We start from the raw sequence: 17,636 nt of genomic DNA on the forward strand, positions 1-17,636 counted from the left end.
ATTTATTTTTCCTGAATATTATTGTATAAACTGCTTTTCATTTCTAAAAGTATCTTCCTCCGATAAATCAGGTTTCTGTACTTCGAAAAAACTAATTAGCAACCATGTTGAGAATTATGATGTATTAAAGGGGTAGGAAAAAAAACAAGCAATAGCTTCTTCCTTCTCCTTTTTTGAACATGTTGATTGTTAATGGCATAACATGAAATTATGTGAAAATGTGAAAAATTTATTTTCTGTTTGGTCGTTTGTTCAAAAATAAATTTCATTTCACTTCACAAACTTGGTCAAATGTCACCTGGAAATAATGGAAATAAGAATAATATAGAAATAACAAAACATTAGTATAATAACTATTTCAGTAATATTAGTACAAATATAATTCCAAATGCTATAGGTATGTCTTAATGGTCAAAGAATCTGATGATGTTGACTTTTTTTTTTTTTAGCTTTATTACTAATCAACTGTTTTTCTATGTGCTTGGGTTCTGTCTTTAGAGTTACTTCTTACAAATGCAGCTGAAACCATTTTTTAAAACAATTTCTGAAAAAAAAAACAAAAAAAAACCTTCTTGACCGGTTACAACAACATATCCTTTGGCATTCTGGTCCATCTCCCTAACCCGGTTGACCAGCTGAGTAGCGTGAGTGTCTTGCGGTGCCTGCCTCCACCTGTCAGTGGATCACCAGCTTCCTGACCAACAGGAGACAGCGTGTGAGGCTGGGGGGCATCACATCTGACACCCGGACCACCAATACTGGAGCCCCTCAGGGGTGCGTCCTCTCCCCACTGCTCTTCTCTCTCTACACCAATGATTTCTCCTCAGGTAACTCTCCTGTGAAGCTCCTGAAGTATGAGGACGACACCACTCTCATCGGACTGATCCAGGACGGTGATGAGACTGCGTACAGACAGGAGGTGGAGCGGCTGGTCCACTGGTGCAGCCAAAACCATCTGGAGCTGAACCCGCTCAAGACCGTGGAGATGACAGTGGATTTCAGGCGAGACCCTTCACCACTTTTACCCCTCACTATCCGCAGTAATACTATTCTCTCCACAGACACCTTCAAGTTCCTGGGAACCACAATCTCTCGGGACCTGAAATGGACCAGCCACATAGACTCTGTCCGGAAGAAGGCCCAGCAAAGGCTGTACTTCCATCACTGTCTGGTTTGGATTAGCCTCCAAACAAGACAAGCACAGACTGCAACGGACAATCAGAACCGTAGAAAAGATCATTGGAATCAACCTCCCATCTATCCAAGACTTGTACCTGTCCAGGACCAGGAAACGTGCAAGGAACATCTCTACAGACCCTTCTCACCCAGGTTGCAGTCTGTTTGAACTACTCCCCTGCGGACGGCGTTATAGAGCTCGGTAAGCCAAAACCAGCTGACACAGAGACAGCTTCTTCCCCCAGGCTGTTGCTCTGATGAACTCACACCACTCATAGAGTCTCAGAGTCATTACTGTGCAATAACATCCTGCTCTTCACACCTTTTTGAATCTGTCTACACTGTTTTTGCCATTATTCACATGTCCTGAGTGTTGTTAGTCACCTAAATGTTGAACAGAGGGTGTGTTTTTACCGAAGTCAAATTCCTTGTTTGGGACGCTCAAACATGGCGAATAAAAACTCTTGAATCTTGAATCTTAAGATTTACTTCTCACAAATGTAATAGCCTCATTTACATGACACTGACAAGCTGAGAGTATTTTATGTGTGGAGCCTTTCATGGCTGTTTCTGTTTAGCATCTACATGCTTCCACTTGGTGACATTATACGCAAATATATCATTAGTTTTCGCTGTTATGCTAATGACACCCAGTTATATGGCGGTGGAAATAACAAACCCGCGGAATTGCTGTCATCCAGAGGTGTGCCTTGCTGAGATTGAACAATAGATGTCTTTAATTTTTTTTTCTTCTTAACTCCGACACAACGGACAAGTTGATCAATGGCCCTGCTCATCATCCATACCTATTTATATCTTGTCAAAAAGTCTGCAGTCAGTTCAAAATGCTGCAGCTGGAAAGTTTGATCATATTAACCCAGTACTAGCCAACTTGCATTGGCTTTCAGTCCATAGGTACAATTTCAAGGTTCTGCTATTTACCAATAAATACCTTCCTTCACAACGCACAAGTCTTTTAGTGATCCCGGGAGCCAAAAAGAAGTCAGTTTCTTGTGCATTTTCTATTTGGGCTTCAGTGTTCTTGAATGAATCTACCCACAAATGTTAGAGCCCGCTGCTTTGGTAGAAATGTTTAAAACATGACTAAAGACCTATTTATATACCCTTGCATTAAGTTGAACAACATGTTGGCCTCTGACTGCCGCTTCTACTCTATCTCCTGCCCCATCCTCCCTGGTTCGGGTAGGGGGTGAGGTGAGTATGTTTGGATTGTATGTTGGACCAGGACAAGATCTAAGGTGGACCACCTCCTCAGAGGTGCCACTATGGCGTCTCCCTGCGGCGTTTCATAATGTATTATTGGATTGATTTTCACTTTATTTTAAATGATATTGTACAGGATCACATTATGTATTAAATGATGCTCACTGCAGCCTCTTCTCAAAGTTTCTCATTTTTCCCAGATTGTTTTTGTTGTTGTTTCAGTTTGAGTTTTTTCTTTGACTTTTTGGGGTTAGTATCAGGGATTTTGTTAATATTTGTCAACTGTGGGAATCCGAAGCCATTTAAGACTTTTCTGTGATTAAGTATTATATAAATAAATTTGACGCAAAAATGTGCGGTGGAATTGTGCCCCTCAAATTTCAAACTATGAATGGAAGTCTAAAGTAACTCTCTGATTCTGAAATGGAATTTGTTTTCCCTTTGCATTATAAATTGCTGCTATGTGGTGAGGCCTTATTACATAGAACTTCAGGTGGTGTCTGTGTGAATCAGTCCACTGGTGTAAAAATGACCCAGCTCATAATACCAGAAAATGTTTGCCAAAATGTATTTAGAAAATATTTACTTAACAAGGCTAAATATTATTATATAAATACGCACATGTCACAACAGACATGTCATTTGTTTTAAGTTAAGCCCAGTGAGCAGAGCCACTATTAGTGACCCTGGCAACTTTACATAACAGCTGCTGCATCCAGAACGTTCACTTAGTCCCTTGATATGAAACTTCAGATTTAGCCCGTCAAATATGTATGATATCGGTTCACTGGATTTTTAGCAAGAACATTTTTGAAAACTTGGAGCTCGGAGGCGGATGGAGGGATCAAAAAGTGTGTGTGTGTGTGCGTGTGTGTGTGTGCGCGCGTGTGCATGCATGCGAGCGTGTGTGCGTGCGTGTGTCTCGACGGAACACCACCTTATCGTGGTGAGGCATTTTGTGCGTCTCCATGACCCCTAGACTATGTCAGCCAGAGTCTCGGATTCCTGGCAGGGTCACCCAAGCCGTCGTTTTAAAGAGCTAAAATAGAGAGGAGCTGGAAACATAGTCATTCCGATTTTTTTTTTTTGAAAAGCCCATACAATTGTGTTAGTTGCAGATATATTTGTGAAGTGAAGTCTCAACCAGCTCTGTGCAGTGTGCTCTCCAAACTCCAAATCTACCAACATCATAGTTCACTGCTATTCCGATGATTCACCTGTTGTGAATATGGTGTAACAAATGAGCAAACTAATTAATTTATAATTTTATTAATGGGGTGGAATTCTACTGCCTGCAGTTAACACAACCTATCACACATAAACCGCTGTAGTTACATCATAACTTTGCTGCAAACACAGGTTAACGCAATTTGGTAGACAGCATACCCAACGCTAGTTCACATAACCAAAGTAACTACCCGTCGGGGAATCGAACCCCGGTCTTCCGCGTGACAGGCGGAGATACTGTCCACTATACTAACGAGGAACACGTGTTGAGTACAGGGTCTTTTGTGACTTGTCACTAGACAACCAAACAAATCCGAATTGGTTGTAAATAAATTCCAAACGCGTAGTGGTAGGTTAAGAACCACTGATTTAGATGTTTGTTTTTAACAGATGTGCCAACATGATCTTTATTTATATAGCATTTTCACATGCGATTGAATTTGATAACCAGAAGCATGAAAGGACAATCGATCAGCAAGATATTGCCACTGTGGCTTTAATTAAATTGAAATATTATAGGTAACTAAATGTGTAGTTGGAAATTGTGTATAATATTAATATGTTTGTTAGATTGCAAACATTTATCCCTGTTTTCTAGTAGTAGTAGTAGTAGTAGTAGTGGTAGTAGTAGTAGTAGTAGTTATATCGCATTTTACATTTCAGAGAAATCTCAAAGTGCTAATTTAATACCACACCACCTGCTTTTTTTAAAGACACATTATTCACTCCATGTGAGGCCAACGGTATTGATGAAATGAAACACACTTTGCTTACACCTTTTTTGTTACAAATTGTTTTTAATACATCAAATCAGTGCTCCTCAAATAGTGGGGCGCGCCCCCCTTGGGTGCTATACCTGGGGGGCGCGTATGACCCTGGGGAACAGGCTTTTTTTTTGGCAGTACTAGAATAAAGTGTAATTGCGCATCTACTACAGCAGGCGGCAGTGGCGCTCTCATTGTTACTTCTGTCACGTTTGCGACAGTGCAACATTTTACGACTTACAAGACAAGTTAGGATAGTCACGGTGGGGAGTGGGGGGCGCGAATAGTTTTAATCTTGCTAGGGGGGGGTGTAACAGAAAATAATTGAGAAGCACTGCATCAAATGTATAGCCATTCGTTCAGCCCCAATCTTCAATCAATCTTGAAGGCACTTTGCACAATTTTGGTACAAAATCAAACTTGTAACCCAACGCTACATCTCAACTCCAGAGTAAGCCCATCGTTAATGTTAATTACATATGGACAAAGTGCACCCTAGCGGCCTGTTGGCTACAAAGGGATCAAGAATTGTGCCTGCATGTTACGTCATGAGATCCCTTGACAAAAACTTCATACCGCTTGTTTCCACCCTGTTTCAAATCGGGAACCTTTCGCATGTGAGGCGAACGTGATAACCACTACAGTACGGAAACTTGCCTGACAGTTCCAGGGAAGCTGTCTTGCAAAATGCCCCATCACAGACTGGCGCCAGAGCCGTATTTTTTCAAATGGGCTGACAAAAAAGTTCATACCGCTTCTTCGCACCTGGTTTTGAACCGAGGACCTTCTTAGCGCGCGAGGCAAACGTGATAACCACTACACTATGGAAACTTGTCTGAGTGTGTCATGGGAGCCGTCTTGCAAAATGTCGGATCACGGACTGTCGCCGGAGATGAATTTTTCAAAGGGGCTGACAAAAAGATTCGTGCGGCTTGTTTCCACCCAGTTTTGAACTGGGGACCTTTCGCGTGTTAGACGAACGTGATAACCACTACACTATAGAAACTTGCCTGTCTGCTGCTTGAGAGCCGTCTTGCAAAAAGTGGCATCACGGATTGGCCCCGGAGTCGAATTTTTTAAATGGGCTGACAAAAAGGTTCATACGACTTGTTTCCACGCGTGGACCTTTCGCGTGTGAGGCGAACGTGATAACCACTACATTATGGAAACGTGCTAGAATGTGGCATGAGAGCCGTCTTCCAAAAAGTGGCATCATGGACCAGCCCCGGACACGAATTTTTCAAATGGGCTGAAAAAAAGGTTCATACAGTTTGTTTCCACCCGGTTTAGAACTGGATACCGTGCGCATCTGGGGCGAACGCGATAACCACTACACTATGGAAAACTGCCTGATAGTCACAAGCTGCCACTTCCACTGGGCACCGGCATAACGCAGGCGTATGCCTTGTTAGTATAGTGGACAGAATCTCCACTGACCTTGTTAGTATAGTGGACACGCGGAAGGCTGGGGTTCAAGTTCCCGATGGGGAGAGCTATAGCCGGGAATAGCTTTAGGTGTGTGCGCATGTGCGCGCGAGCGTCTCGACGGGAACACCAACTTATCGTGGTGAGGCACTTTGCGCGTCTCCATGACCCCTAGACTATGTCGGCCGGAGTCTCGCACTCCTGGCAGGGTCACCCAAGCTGTCGTTTTAAAGAGCTAAAATAGGGAGGAGCTGTAAACATAGTAGTTATTTAGATTTTTTTATGAAAAGCGCATACAATTGTGTTAGTTGCATGTATATTTGTGAAGTGAAGTCTCAACCAGGTCTGTGCAGTGTGCTCTCCAAACTCCAAATCTACCAACATCATAGTTCACTTCAATTCCAATGAGGTACCATTTCTGTTGCGAATATGGAGTAACAAATGAGCAAACTAATCAATTTATGATTTAGTTAATGGGGTGGAATTCTACTGCCTGCAGTTAACACAAATTGTCACACAAAAACCACTGCAGTTACATAATAACTCTGCTGCAGACACAGGTTAGCATACTTCGGTAGAGAGCATACCCAACACTGGTTCACATAAACTAAGTGACTCCACATCAGGATATCGAACCCCGGTCTTCCGCGTGACAGGCGGAGATACTGTCCACTATACTAAGGGGGAACACGTGTTATGTATAGGGTCTTTTGTAACTTGTCACTAGAACCGGCCGCGTAGTGAGGTTAAGAACCACTGATTTAGATGTTTCTTTTTAACAGATGTGCCAACATGATCTTTATTTATATAGCATTTTCACATGCGATTGAATTTGATAACCAGAAACATGAAAGGACAATCGATCAGCAAGATATTGCCACTGTGGCTTTAATTAAATTGAAATATTATAGGTAACTAAATGTGCAGTTGGAAATTCAATGTGTATAATATTAATATGTTTGTTAGATTGCAAACATTTGTCCCTGTTTTCTAGTCGTAGTAGTAGTAGTAGTTTTATCGCACTTTACATTTCAGAGAAATCTCAACGTGGTAATTTAATACCACACCACCTGCTTTTTTTTAAAGACACATTATTCACTCCATGTGAGGCCAATGGTATTGATGAAATGAAAAACATTTTGGTTACACCTTTTTTGTTACAAATTGTTTTTAATACATCAAATTTATAGCAATGATTTCCACCCCAATCTTCAATCAATCTTGGAGGCACTTTACACAATTTTACTACAAAATCAAACTTGTAACCCAACGCTACATCTCAACTCCAGAGTAAGCCCGCCGTTAATGTTTTGAACAGAAGACCTTTGGCATGTGAGGCAAACATGATAACCACTACACTATGTAACCTCGACTGACTGTGTTACGGGAGCCATCTTGCAAAAAGTGGCATCACGGACTGACGCCGGGCTGTTTTCACTTTCGTGTGTTATGCAAATGTGATAACTACACTGTAGAACTCTTTGGTATGACAGTGTCATTGTGTACCTTTACCTGCTGGGCAGCTGCCACTTCCACTGGGCACTCACACAAGGCCTTCCAAAGAAGGCGTAATCCTTGTTAGTATAGTGGACAGTATCTCCACCTGTCACGCGGAAGAGCGGGGTCCGATTCCCCGACAAGGAGAGTTGTATTTTGGGAATAGCTTTAGGCGTGTGCGTGCGCGCGCGCGCGTCCTTGCGGTTTCCTCGATTTAAGTCAATGCTACTCTGCTTCTTTTAATTCTTTATAATTTATGAACTACACACATCTTGGGGAACTATTGCACCAAGTGGACTGACATGAACGATGGCTTCCAACACGAGAGATGTCAATTAAAACAAAGGAAAGAATTCTTATCAAACTTCTTAATGAAGGTACAGTAAATCATCGCGTTAGGTTGCAAAATATATTAGTTGTTCACAGTCAGCTTTGTATAATATCTTGACCAACTACAAACAAGGGAAGGTTGTTAAAGGCAAGCATACGTCTGAATCAAGGCAAACATCACAGCGTCAAGACAAACAGGACATTTTTAACACTTTTCTTATTGTGTCAGTTGAAAAGATGTTTGGCGCTGGTGAAATCATTTTTGAAGATCAACATTCCTTAAAGACACATATGGTTTGTTAACACTCAATCCAATTGAAAGATTTGAGTGATTCCACAATTTTTTTCTCCTCGTCTTATTTTAAACAAGTAATCATTACTGACTACCACATTTGTATCTTTTAGTGTTTCATAAAGCTAAACAAGCAATTTGCGATTTGAAATCACTTTATTTGAGTCATGTCTGTGATGTGCTTTTTTCTGCCAAATTAACTAAATGAGCATACTCAGAGACAGATGATTCCCTAATTTTTGCTAGCTAATTTTCACAGGCTTGAGGCCCCGCTGCCAATTTGCTACGTGGACCCAACACCACAAGCTGCTGTGTGCATGACGTCCATATTGTTAATACCAAAGTAATGAAACCATTACATTTGAAATAATGTACCTGAACAAAAGCAAGAATTTCCTGAAGGAGTCCAGAATTTCCTTAGGGAGTAATCCCAAGGGATTAAGAGTCTAAATCTAAATTGATAAGTGAAACAGGACACTTAAACCATTTATGCTGGTGGAAAGTAAATTATGTTTATTTACCTCACACTTCTGGACAGCAGGAATTCTTGGACACTCAGTGTGGTTGTTCTTCTCTTCCACTGTGTTGTACCCATCCTCTGGTCCATTGTCAACTGAGGCACCCCATGGCTGGTTGCCATAGTTCCTCTCAACTGACTGGGTAGCAGTGTTCTGTGACTGGCTAAGCTGTAGTCTGATCTGCCTGTTCTCTTCTTCCACCTTTCGAACCCGTGACTCGAGGATGGCTCGTTCCAAGAACTGAGATGCTGGTGTATCCACCAAACAAGGAAGAAGGAAAAGGGACCGACGATCTTTGGAAAGGCAAAATAAAATCAGGACTTTCTTTTGTTAGTGACTTAAAGGCGCTGACACGCTGCACTTGGTTTTTACGGCACGGACACAAATGTGTCCAAACAAAGTACAGGAGTTCTCTCAGTTGTCTCAGTGGTCAACAAAGAGTGTACTTAGTGCGCAAAACATTCCTATTAAGCATAACATATTGACCACTAACTATATGGACATTTAAAACCACCAAACAGCCAAGAGCATTTTAAGGCAAAGTGTCTGAAGGAGCAGACCATCTTTGGTGTGTCTTTCTCTGTTTGCTTTAGTCAATGATTATCCATTCGTCCGTCCGTCCGTCCGTCCGTCCGTCCGTCCGTCCGTCCGTCCATCCATCCATCCATCCATCCATCCATCCATCCATCCATCCATCCATCCATCCATCCATCCATCCATCCATCCATTTAGACTTTTGACACTTTTTCCTCATAAAGTGTCTTGAGGAAGTTTCACACTGCAACTTGTTTTGCATGGTCTTCACCATGGAGAAGGACGTAAGAATGATGGTGACCAGGGCTGTGGACTCGGTCGGATTTTTGCACCGAGTCCGAGTCCGGCCTCTTGGCCATGAGTCCGAGTCCAAGTCCGAGCCCGGCTGTCCATTTTTTCTGTTAATTCATGTGACTGCTTAGTCTTTATTCAAGGCTAATTTAGATCAAAATCTAAATAATTACAACAGTTTTGTGATGGCTTTGTCTTTATTAAACATATAAACGAATACAATAAACAGATACTTTCGAGTTTCAATCATTAATTGCACCATTATAGCTCAGACATTTATCTAAACCAGGGGTGGGCAAACTACGGCCCGCGGGCCACATCCGGCCCACGGGACTGTTTAATCCGGCCCGCCAACCCTGAACAAATTGTATTATTAAACTTTTTTTTTTTTGTCATTTTGCCTGCAATGACTGCGTTTTCTCAGTAGATGGCGAAGCGCTCGCCTGCGCATTTACTACCGGAAGCCGTGTCAGAAAGCTCGGTGCACACTCACAAGTGCGTGTACGTACTCAGTAGTACGGACTTGGCGCACTCTCGCTCTATTCGTATCAGTCCCGAATTTAGAGCGTGGGCTTTGACGACAGCATTCTTATAATTCGCGCGCTGAGCTTTCAGATGCAGTTTTGCGCTAAAGCCACCCACAAACCTTCCCCTGGAATCCTTCCATTAAAATGAGTGGCCCGAAAAAAAGAAGTGAGTGCCGAGTGTTTAAAAAAGAGTGGCCAATTTGGCTCGACGTACGCGACGTGACGTTCAGCCACATCAACATCAACCCGTCACAGATCAAGGTAAACGGACCAACACCTCGGATCTCGCCTAAGAATTGCCACAACAAATTTTACTCCAGACTATGACGCACTAGCAAAAAAGGGACACCAACAACACTGTTCCCACTGAAAATGAACGGGAGGCTCTCAAGTTTATTGTAAAAAAATGCATTTTGAATATGATTTGTACACATAGCAGGGATTGAAACTAGCGACCATTCTCATTTTCAAACAATGCAGGATGCTCAAGGACATTGATGCACCACCTATTTGCGACTAATCTTAACCTGTAAAGTTCTTAAGGCTTACTTTAAGCAAGTGTTTCCCATTTCCTCACCTCTGTTACCAGGTGTTTGCGAGTTAAAACTCTGCTCTGATTTTCAGATACCCCTCACCGTGTTGCTGTTTTGATTACTTTATTTGGATGTATTCTTTCACCGATTCTTCAAGATGATATATTTGGTCAGAATGTTTGCCGTTTGATGTGATCTCATGAGATAAACATCTTTCATTAATCTGACCTGCAGGCATTGAAGTGATGGAGATTGTTATTCATAATAACAGTGTCGTATTTTATAAGAATCACTGATAGCAGTTTTTTAGTGAATTATTTTTTTTTAATGCTGTTAATAAATGCATTTGTTTTTAAAAAACCTGTTTGGAATATCCATGCTTTACTACCTATTAAAGGCCAAGATCTTTTATGCAATGACCTTTACAGGTCGCTTATATGACTTCACACAACGCCTACGTCCATCTGCTCCTGGTCCGGCCCTCCGGTCCAAATTTAGAACCCAGTTCGGCCCGCGAGTCAAAAAGTTTGCCCACCCCTGATCTAAACACAAATAATTAGTGACGACCCCTTATTTGGAAAGCGAAAAACCCATGTCGTACGGCGTCAGCACTATGTTGTTTTCAATAAAAACATGAAGACCTCACGTTTGCGTCAGTCAATTTTAATTTTTATAAAGGATTATTCTCATTTGATGCCATCCGCGTTCTGCCATTGAAGCGGGGTGCATTCAAAGACCAGTCGTACAGACGGAACACTCAGTCACTTCACCAAAACGCAACAATATAATTACGTGAGCTCTTTGCATAAACCTCGATGCAAAGAAACTCCTCTTTTTGGGTACAGGCTACAAGGAGTATATATTACAAAGGAGACTTTATACTTAATTGTGATCATCATTTATCCATCCATCCATTTTATTTTATTACTCAGGTATTTTCAAAGCAAATTAATATTGTTGCATTTATTAATTTGCTTTAACATGACAGCGCAATATAATTAAAAGCTGACACGATAGCAATGTCAAACGTGTTCATTTAAGAAAAAGCCACACACGTTTTGTGATCAAATCTTTCATAACGAGAATGATTTGAGTGAATTGATTTTACAATTTTTATCCCCCCTCCCCACCATCTGTCACTCTGCTTGGGACAAAAGGAGCCTTCAGAACTGACATTTCGTCTCAATTATTCATTCAAATCAATTAACTCAAATCATTCTCGTTATGAAAGATTTGATCACAAAACATTTCCGTCTGTACGACTGGTTTTTGAATGCACCCCGCTTCAATGGCAGAACGTGGATGAATTTAAAGACATCAAATGAGAATAATCCTTTATAAAAATTAAAATTGACTGACGCAAACGTGAGTTCTTCATGTTTTTATTGAAAACAACATAGTGCTGACGCCGTACGACGCCGTACGACATCGGTTTTTTGCTATAATTCGGTATAATTCGAAGTAGTCCACGCTCACCCAAAGTTAAGGTTTCATGGGAATATTATTGTCATAATTGTCTGGACCATATATGATAATTGTTTAATGGTAGTTATTGATAGATCTTGAAGATGTCAAGTTATAGGTGCATATAGCACGTTCATTGTAAGAGGGGAAGAGATGTTGTGTATTTTCGGCTACTCAAATTCCGTCGTAGAAAAACCCCGGAAGTGGGATGGGTGCATTCTGTGTTGTTGTGGTACGCCCTGTGAACGCACTGTGAGTAAGGAATAAAGCAGTTATCATTCACGGCGTTGTCCGACCTATTCTTGCTATCTAAGAACCTGGAAAATAGTAAGGATATAACATATCACGGGTCATTACGACTAGTTTGGTGGAGTTTTTACTGCTTCTTCCAACTCCTACCGCGCTGACTGTAACCTGACACTCTCTGGCTGCGTCTTGCCTCTTTTTTTTTATTGTCGGACTCGGTGGACTCGGTCAAAATCAGTGTCCGGCAAAAATGACCGAGTCCGACCGAGTCCTAGTCCCCGAGTCCAAACCGAGTCCACAGCCCTGATGGTGACCTGACTCAAGCTTGCCATACTTGTTGCTGGTTAATAAATGAATAGGAATTCCACTCCATTAACCTTTCCCACTTTAACTTGAAACAAGTAGCAGGTCCTCCATATAGATTTGTCATCTTTGCAATGAAAATCACTGGCTTTACTGATAGAAGGAGGAAGAGATGAGTGGCAGCAGGAATTAGGAAATGGGTTACAAAGGCATATGAGGATCTCAGGGAGTTCAGGCTTGTCTGTGAACTCCAGCTGTTCAAAGACACCATCGAGGTGTACTGCAGGCTTCTTCAAGTTCCTCAATACTTTTTTACCGTAGCCTACAATGCCACCAAAGTATTTACCACTTTTGATTCGGAAATTACCCCATGACCATTTCTCATGCCACATCTAATTTCATACGTAGATGCATTGCACCCAATTTGACGTTTTTTTAATCTGCGTGGCAGTGTTACAGTGCTAAGGATTGGGGTCAAATCCCCGGCGCCCATGCTGCCAGGCGCATCAACAAGCTGTTCAATTGGTGTGCCACAGCACCTTATCGTTGTGTGTGTTCTGCACATGACTATAATTACTGTACTTAGTCAAGAGAAAGGTGAGCCAAACAACTGCATCTCCGGATGTGAGGACGACAAACCTCTATTTTGTGAATATACGTATACGCAGATCAAGCTACACAAAAGTGCAAAGGACTACCGTTTTCTTCCATGTATAATGCGCCCCCATGTATAATACGCACCCTAAAAATAGCATGTCGATGCTGGAAAAAAGCCTGTACCCATGTATAATACGCACCCAAATTTTGACTCCTACTTAAGTCCGTAAACGTAAAATTTTTTCGGAAAAAAGATCATCTTTGGGAACAATCGGATGTTATTCTGCCGGTCAGTATCACTGCGCATGCATGCTAGCAAACTCGATAGCGAAGAAACGTTTCGGATTTGTGTAGGGTACATTGTGACAGCAAACGAGCAGGTGATCGAGCAAACGTCTGATACGAGAGCATTGTGTTCGTATGGAGCGTGTTTGAAGTGAACAGCAGAGAAGAAAGGAACAAGGCAAAGTGTTGTGAAATAAAATATTACCTGTAATACGCATTTAGGTAGAGAACTGAACTCTCGCTCTTTATATAGCTGACGTGTCTTGCGCATCCGTTCTGCGCATCTGTAATGGCGGCCTCCGTATGATATCCGGTTTGCGATGGAGATTAAAAAACAAACAATATTTGACAATAACACACATCAAGGATTGCATCATCGCATCAAACGATGTGTCGTCAATTATGAATTTTACTGACTGTGTTGGGCAGGATGGCTGAATGCGATGCGCGATTGACAACAAACAAGAAGAAAGTGATTTCAAGTTTTATTTCGAGGGAGATTTTCTTCTTCTTCAAAAAAAAAAAAAACTGGTACCCATGTATAATGCGCACCCCAGATTTTAGGACAATAAATTAGTTAAGTTTTGCGCATTATACATGGAAAAAAATGGTATGTTGCCAGTGATACTAGAATGGAAACTCATACTCAACTGAATAGGTTCCAAAGGTGGTGAAAATTAAACAGCTGTAAGGAAATTGAGCTGAATACAAAGGGATGTTTTTTGTTCTCATATGTTTCAGTCCTCTGATTTGTGATCCAAACCACAATTACGTTAGTCTCCAATAATCAATACCCGGAAACGTTTTGCACAAACGGCTTTTCAGAGCAAATTTGTACTCACTCTCCAGGTTCTCAGACAGCAGGTAGAGTCCGGTAAGGAGCACAATGGTCGTTAAAGATGCGACTAAAATCTTCAGGCGTCCGCGGCACAGCAAGCTCATGATGGGATGGTGACTTAGAGATATGGGTGAGAGGTCAAGGGTAATGGGTGAGGGAGAAGAGCGTTAATGGCAACTCAGGTAAGGTGCATCTTTTCATCTGGGAAGGAGAATAAGAAACATCATTTTAAAATATTTTACACTCAATGACAACGCATGGCATTGTGTCTAACATTAATGGTGGCCCAATGGCAAGAATGCCGCTGTGTCAGGCCATACCCAGCTTCAGACCCAGCCTATTAAGGTCAACAAAAAAAAAGCATAAAAGTGTATTTTTTTTGGGCGGTGGCAACAAGAAAATTGTTCTATTCTGAATTTTTTAACACAATTACTTGGGATGAAGAAAAAACATGATTGCAACCATTATAACTACAACGATTTGCAACAAAACAACAATCATCATGTGCATTTTTTGGGCGGTGGCAACAAGAAAATTGTTATATTCTGAATTTTTTTAACACAATTACTTGGTATGAAGAAAAAACATGATTGCAACCATTATAACTACAACGATTTGCAACAAAACAACAATCAACACGTGCACAAACACTTGTGAAGCATTCGCCGATCAGTGAGATACAAGCTTAAGAGGGAGAAGTTTACAGCACAGCACCTAGTCAACTTTGTGCTTCATGCAAACCATTATCTTTGTGCTTCATGCTAACCATTTTATCTTTTCTTTTTTTATACCATTTTATATGTGTTAATGGAAATAAAATTAAACTTCTCAAGGTGGGCATTCATGTCAAATTTAGTAATTTTCCATTCCACCTCCTTAAATATCAGTAGTGTTAAATTGTGGGCTAATTTGGACAACTGAAACTGATGAACCCTTGATATTTACTGCATCGCATTATACAATTTGAATGACATTTGTTTCATTGTAGAAACAAAATTTAAGCTTTAATTTTAGGTTTTTACATTTTCTACCAAAAATTTTGTGAAATTTTGGGAGCAAGGATGCAATTTAGATCAATCTTACTTACAGGTGTTTAATGATTTGCCTCACCCCAATTAGGAAATGAATGTACCGTTTTTTTCCGTGTATAGTGCGCCCCCATGTATAGTACGCACCCCTAACAATGGCATGCTGATGCTGGAAAAAAGCTTGTACCCATGTATAATACGCACCCAATTTTTATGAATTTTTTTAATTTTATTTTAATTTTTTTTTTTTTTTTTTTTTTAAGTCCCAAAGATCGTCACACACGCAGGGAGGCAATGGGTCCCATTTTTAAAGTCTTTGGTATGGTCTTAACTAGGCTGGATGTCATTTTTTTTGTTGGCGTTGATTTCTCCGACTGCCCCTAAACGCACCACCGCGCTCCGTGCGCAGGGGAATGAGGCGGCTCTGTATGGGAGATACGTTGAAGAGGAATAAAAACAACCTTGGAAACCAAAACTTGCCCCTCGTCGTGACTCGGAGCCGCAACAAATGTTTCGGATTTGTGTAGGGTACATTGTGACAGACGGCAAACTAGCAGGTGATCGAGCGAGCGTCTGATACAAGAGCATTGCGGTCGTATGGAGCGTGTTTGAAATGAACAGCAGAGACGAAAGGAACAAGGCAAAGTGTTGTGAAATAAAATATTACCTGTAATACGCATTTTGTTATTTGCTGATTGAAACTGCTAATTAAACTGTGAATTGAAACTAATAGGTGGAGAACTGAACTCTCGCTCTTTATATAGCTGACGTGTCTTGCGCAACCGTTCTGCGCATCTGTAATGGCGGCCTCCGTATGACGTCCGGTCCGCGATGGAGATTAAAAAACAAACAATATTTGACAATAACACACCATCGAGGATTGCACCATCGCATCAAACGATGTGTCGTCAATTATGAATTTTACTAAGTGTGTTGGGCAGGATGGCTGAATGCGATGCGCGATTGACAACAAACAAGAAGAAAGGTGAGTTTTATTTCGGGGGAGATTTGTCATGTCTCGTCCCCAGTTTTGCTATGTGTCTAGGTTGCCATAGTTTCTGTTCGTGTCACCCCGCTCTTCCTGTGTCACCTCAATCGATGTAACGTGTTTTGTATTTAAGTCCTGTCTGCCCCTCGCTCACCGTTGGATCATTGCATGTGTTACTGTCATTCTGTTCCTGTCTTTGGTAATGTCACCCTGTCTTTTTGTTCCACGACTTTGTCGGTCAGTCCTGTTGTTGGTTTTGTTGTACCATGACTTTATTTAAAAAATAAAAAAAAAAATTAAAAAAAAAAAAAATTAAAAAAATTTTTCTTTGTACCCATGTATAATACGCACCCCAGATTTTAGGACAATAAATTAGTAAAATATTGCGCACTATACACGGAAAAAAACGGTATTTTAATTTTAAAAGGAGATCCCATTTCATGGCAATGAAGAGATCAGAAGGAATTAAACTCAAACCAACTCATCTAACCCTAACCCTCATCACACTAACCCTTACAGATCTTGTAGTTCAGGAATTATTTTGCTCTATTTTTTACGATGTTGTGCTTTTACATCAGATCATTTGATGTGCGAAAAAATGGTTAGATATAAAAAGAAATTGTTCTCGTGACAGACATCCCAAAAGTGTTATGATAAAAACAAATGCATGTCGACCTTTTTCAGATGTGTCAAAGTTTAATGTCAAAAACAAGTCAAAATAAATTGTAAGCCACAATGTACGTAGAATAGAATAAAAAAGTGTAAAGAAGAGTGGTGAATCGAAAGATTAACCATGAATAAAAGTTAGTGTACTTTTTGAAACATGCAAACAAAACTTAATAGAATGAGGAACTCAAGTGTTAGGCTTAGAAGTTGAAGGGGAGGTACACCGAATAATGCTAATAAATCCAGCAAGGATTTAAAGATAAAGGACGAGAAAAGTAGATGGAGACTTTAGTCCTTCCCATTCCCTTTTTTTTTTCTAGAGCTACACTGACAGTCCTGAGTTCTAATTGTAGCTGAGAAAACAAAAGAATCTCAGCTGATTTATCTTTAGATCGCGGAGAAAAGCCATAGACTGAAAACAGTAGAAAGTAATACAATCATTTAAATGTTTTTGTAGGCTATGACAACCTGAACAGAAGACACAAAGGCGGTGTCTCGTCTCTACTTTTTAGTTTGTATTTTTGGCCAATATCAGTATTGCTGTAGACGTCATGGGTGTTTTCGGGGTTTGGTCACGTGCTGTTTGCAATCATGAAATCATCACATTGGACTTTATTTTAACACAACTGTATTTAAACCTTGCACTAGTTTGCAGGCTGCTGACACCGTCTTGTGCCATGGAGAGGCTGAGGGGTTCATTCCTTCCCTATGCCGTGAGACTTTTTAACTCGTCGCAGGGGTGTCTGTCTGTCTGTCTGTCTGTCTGTCTGTCTGTCTGTCTGTCTGTCTGTCTGTCTGTCTGTCTGTCTGTCTGTCTGTCTGTCTGTCTGTCTGTCTGTCTGTCTGTCTGTCTGTCTGTCTGTCTGTCTGTCTGTCTGTCTGT

General features: G+C 41.0%; 1 protein-coding gene and 1 non-coding gene across 9 annotated transcripts in view; both read right to left on the reverse strand.

Annotated features, from left to right (window-relative positions):
• The window catches only part of LOC133153221 (xylosyl- and glucuronyltransferase LARGE2s), an 81,350-nt gene that overhangs the window by 51,729 nt on the left and 11,985 nt on the right, over positions 1–17,636 (reverse strand). For 4 of the 8 annotated variants that reach the window (XM_061277368.1, XM_061277370.1, XM_061277371.1 and 1 more), the window contains exons 2-3: positions 14,076–14,272; positions 8,457–8,746 (exon numbers count right to left, since the gene is read on the reverse strand). In XM_061277368.1, coding sequence (XP_061133352.1) covers positions 8,457–8,746; positions 14,076–14,175 — 390 coding nt within the window. In that variant the 5' untranslated portion in view covers positions 14,176–14,272. Of the gene's footprint in view, positions 1–8,456; positions 8,747–14,075; positions 14,273–17,636 lie in introns of those variants that run through there. The other 4 variants (XM_061277369.1, XM_061277367.1, XM_061277374.1 and 1 more) reach the window with 3 other exon arrangements.
• trnav-aac (transfer RNA valine (anticodon AAC)) lies at positions 5,325–5,397 on the reverse strand. Its single transcript has one exon. It is a non-coding gene; the product is annotated as a tRNA-Val (tRNA).

The sequence above is a fragment of the Syngnathus typhle genome, linkage group LG4 (genome assembly GCF_033458585.1).
Source record: "Syngnathus typhle isolate RoL2023-S1 ecotype Sweden linkage group LG4, RoL_Styp_1.0, whole genome shotgun sequence".
NCBI lineage: Eukaryota > Metazoa > Chordata > Actinopteri > Syngnathiformes > Syngnathidae > Syngnathus > Syngnathus typhle.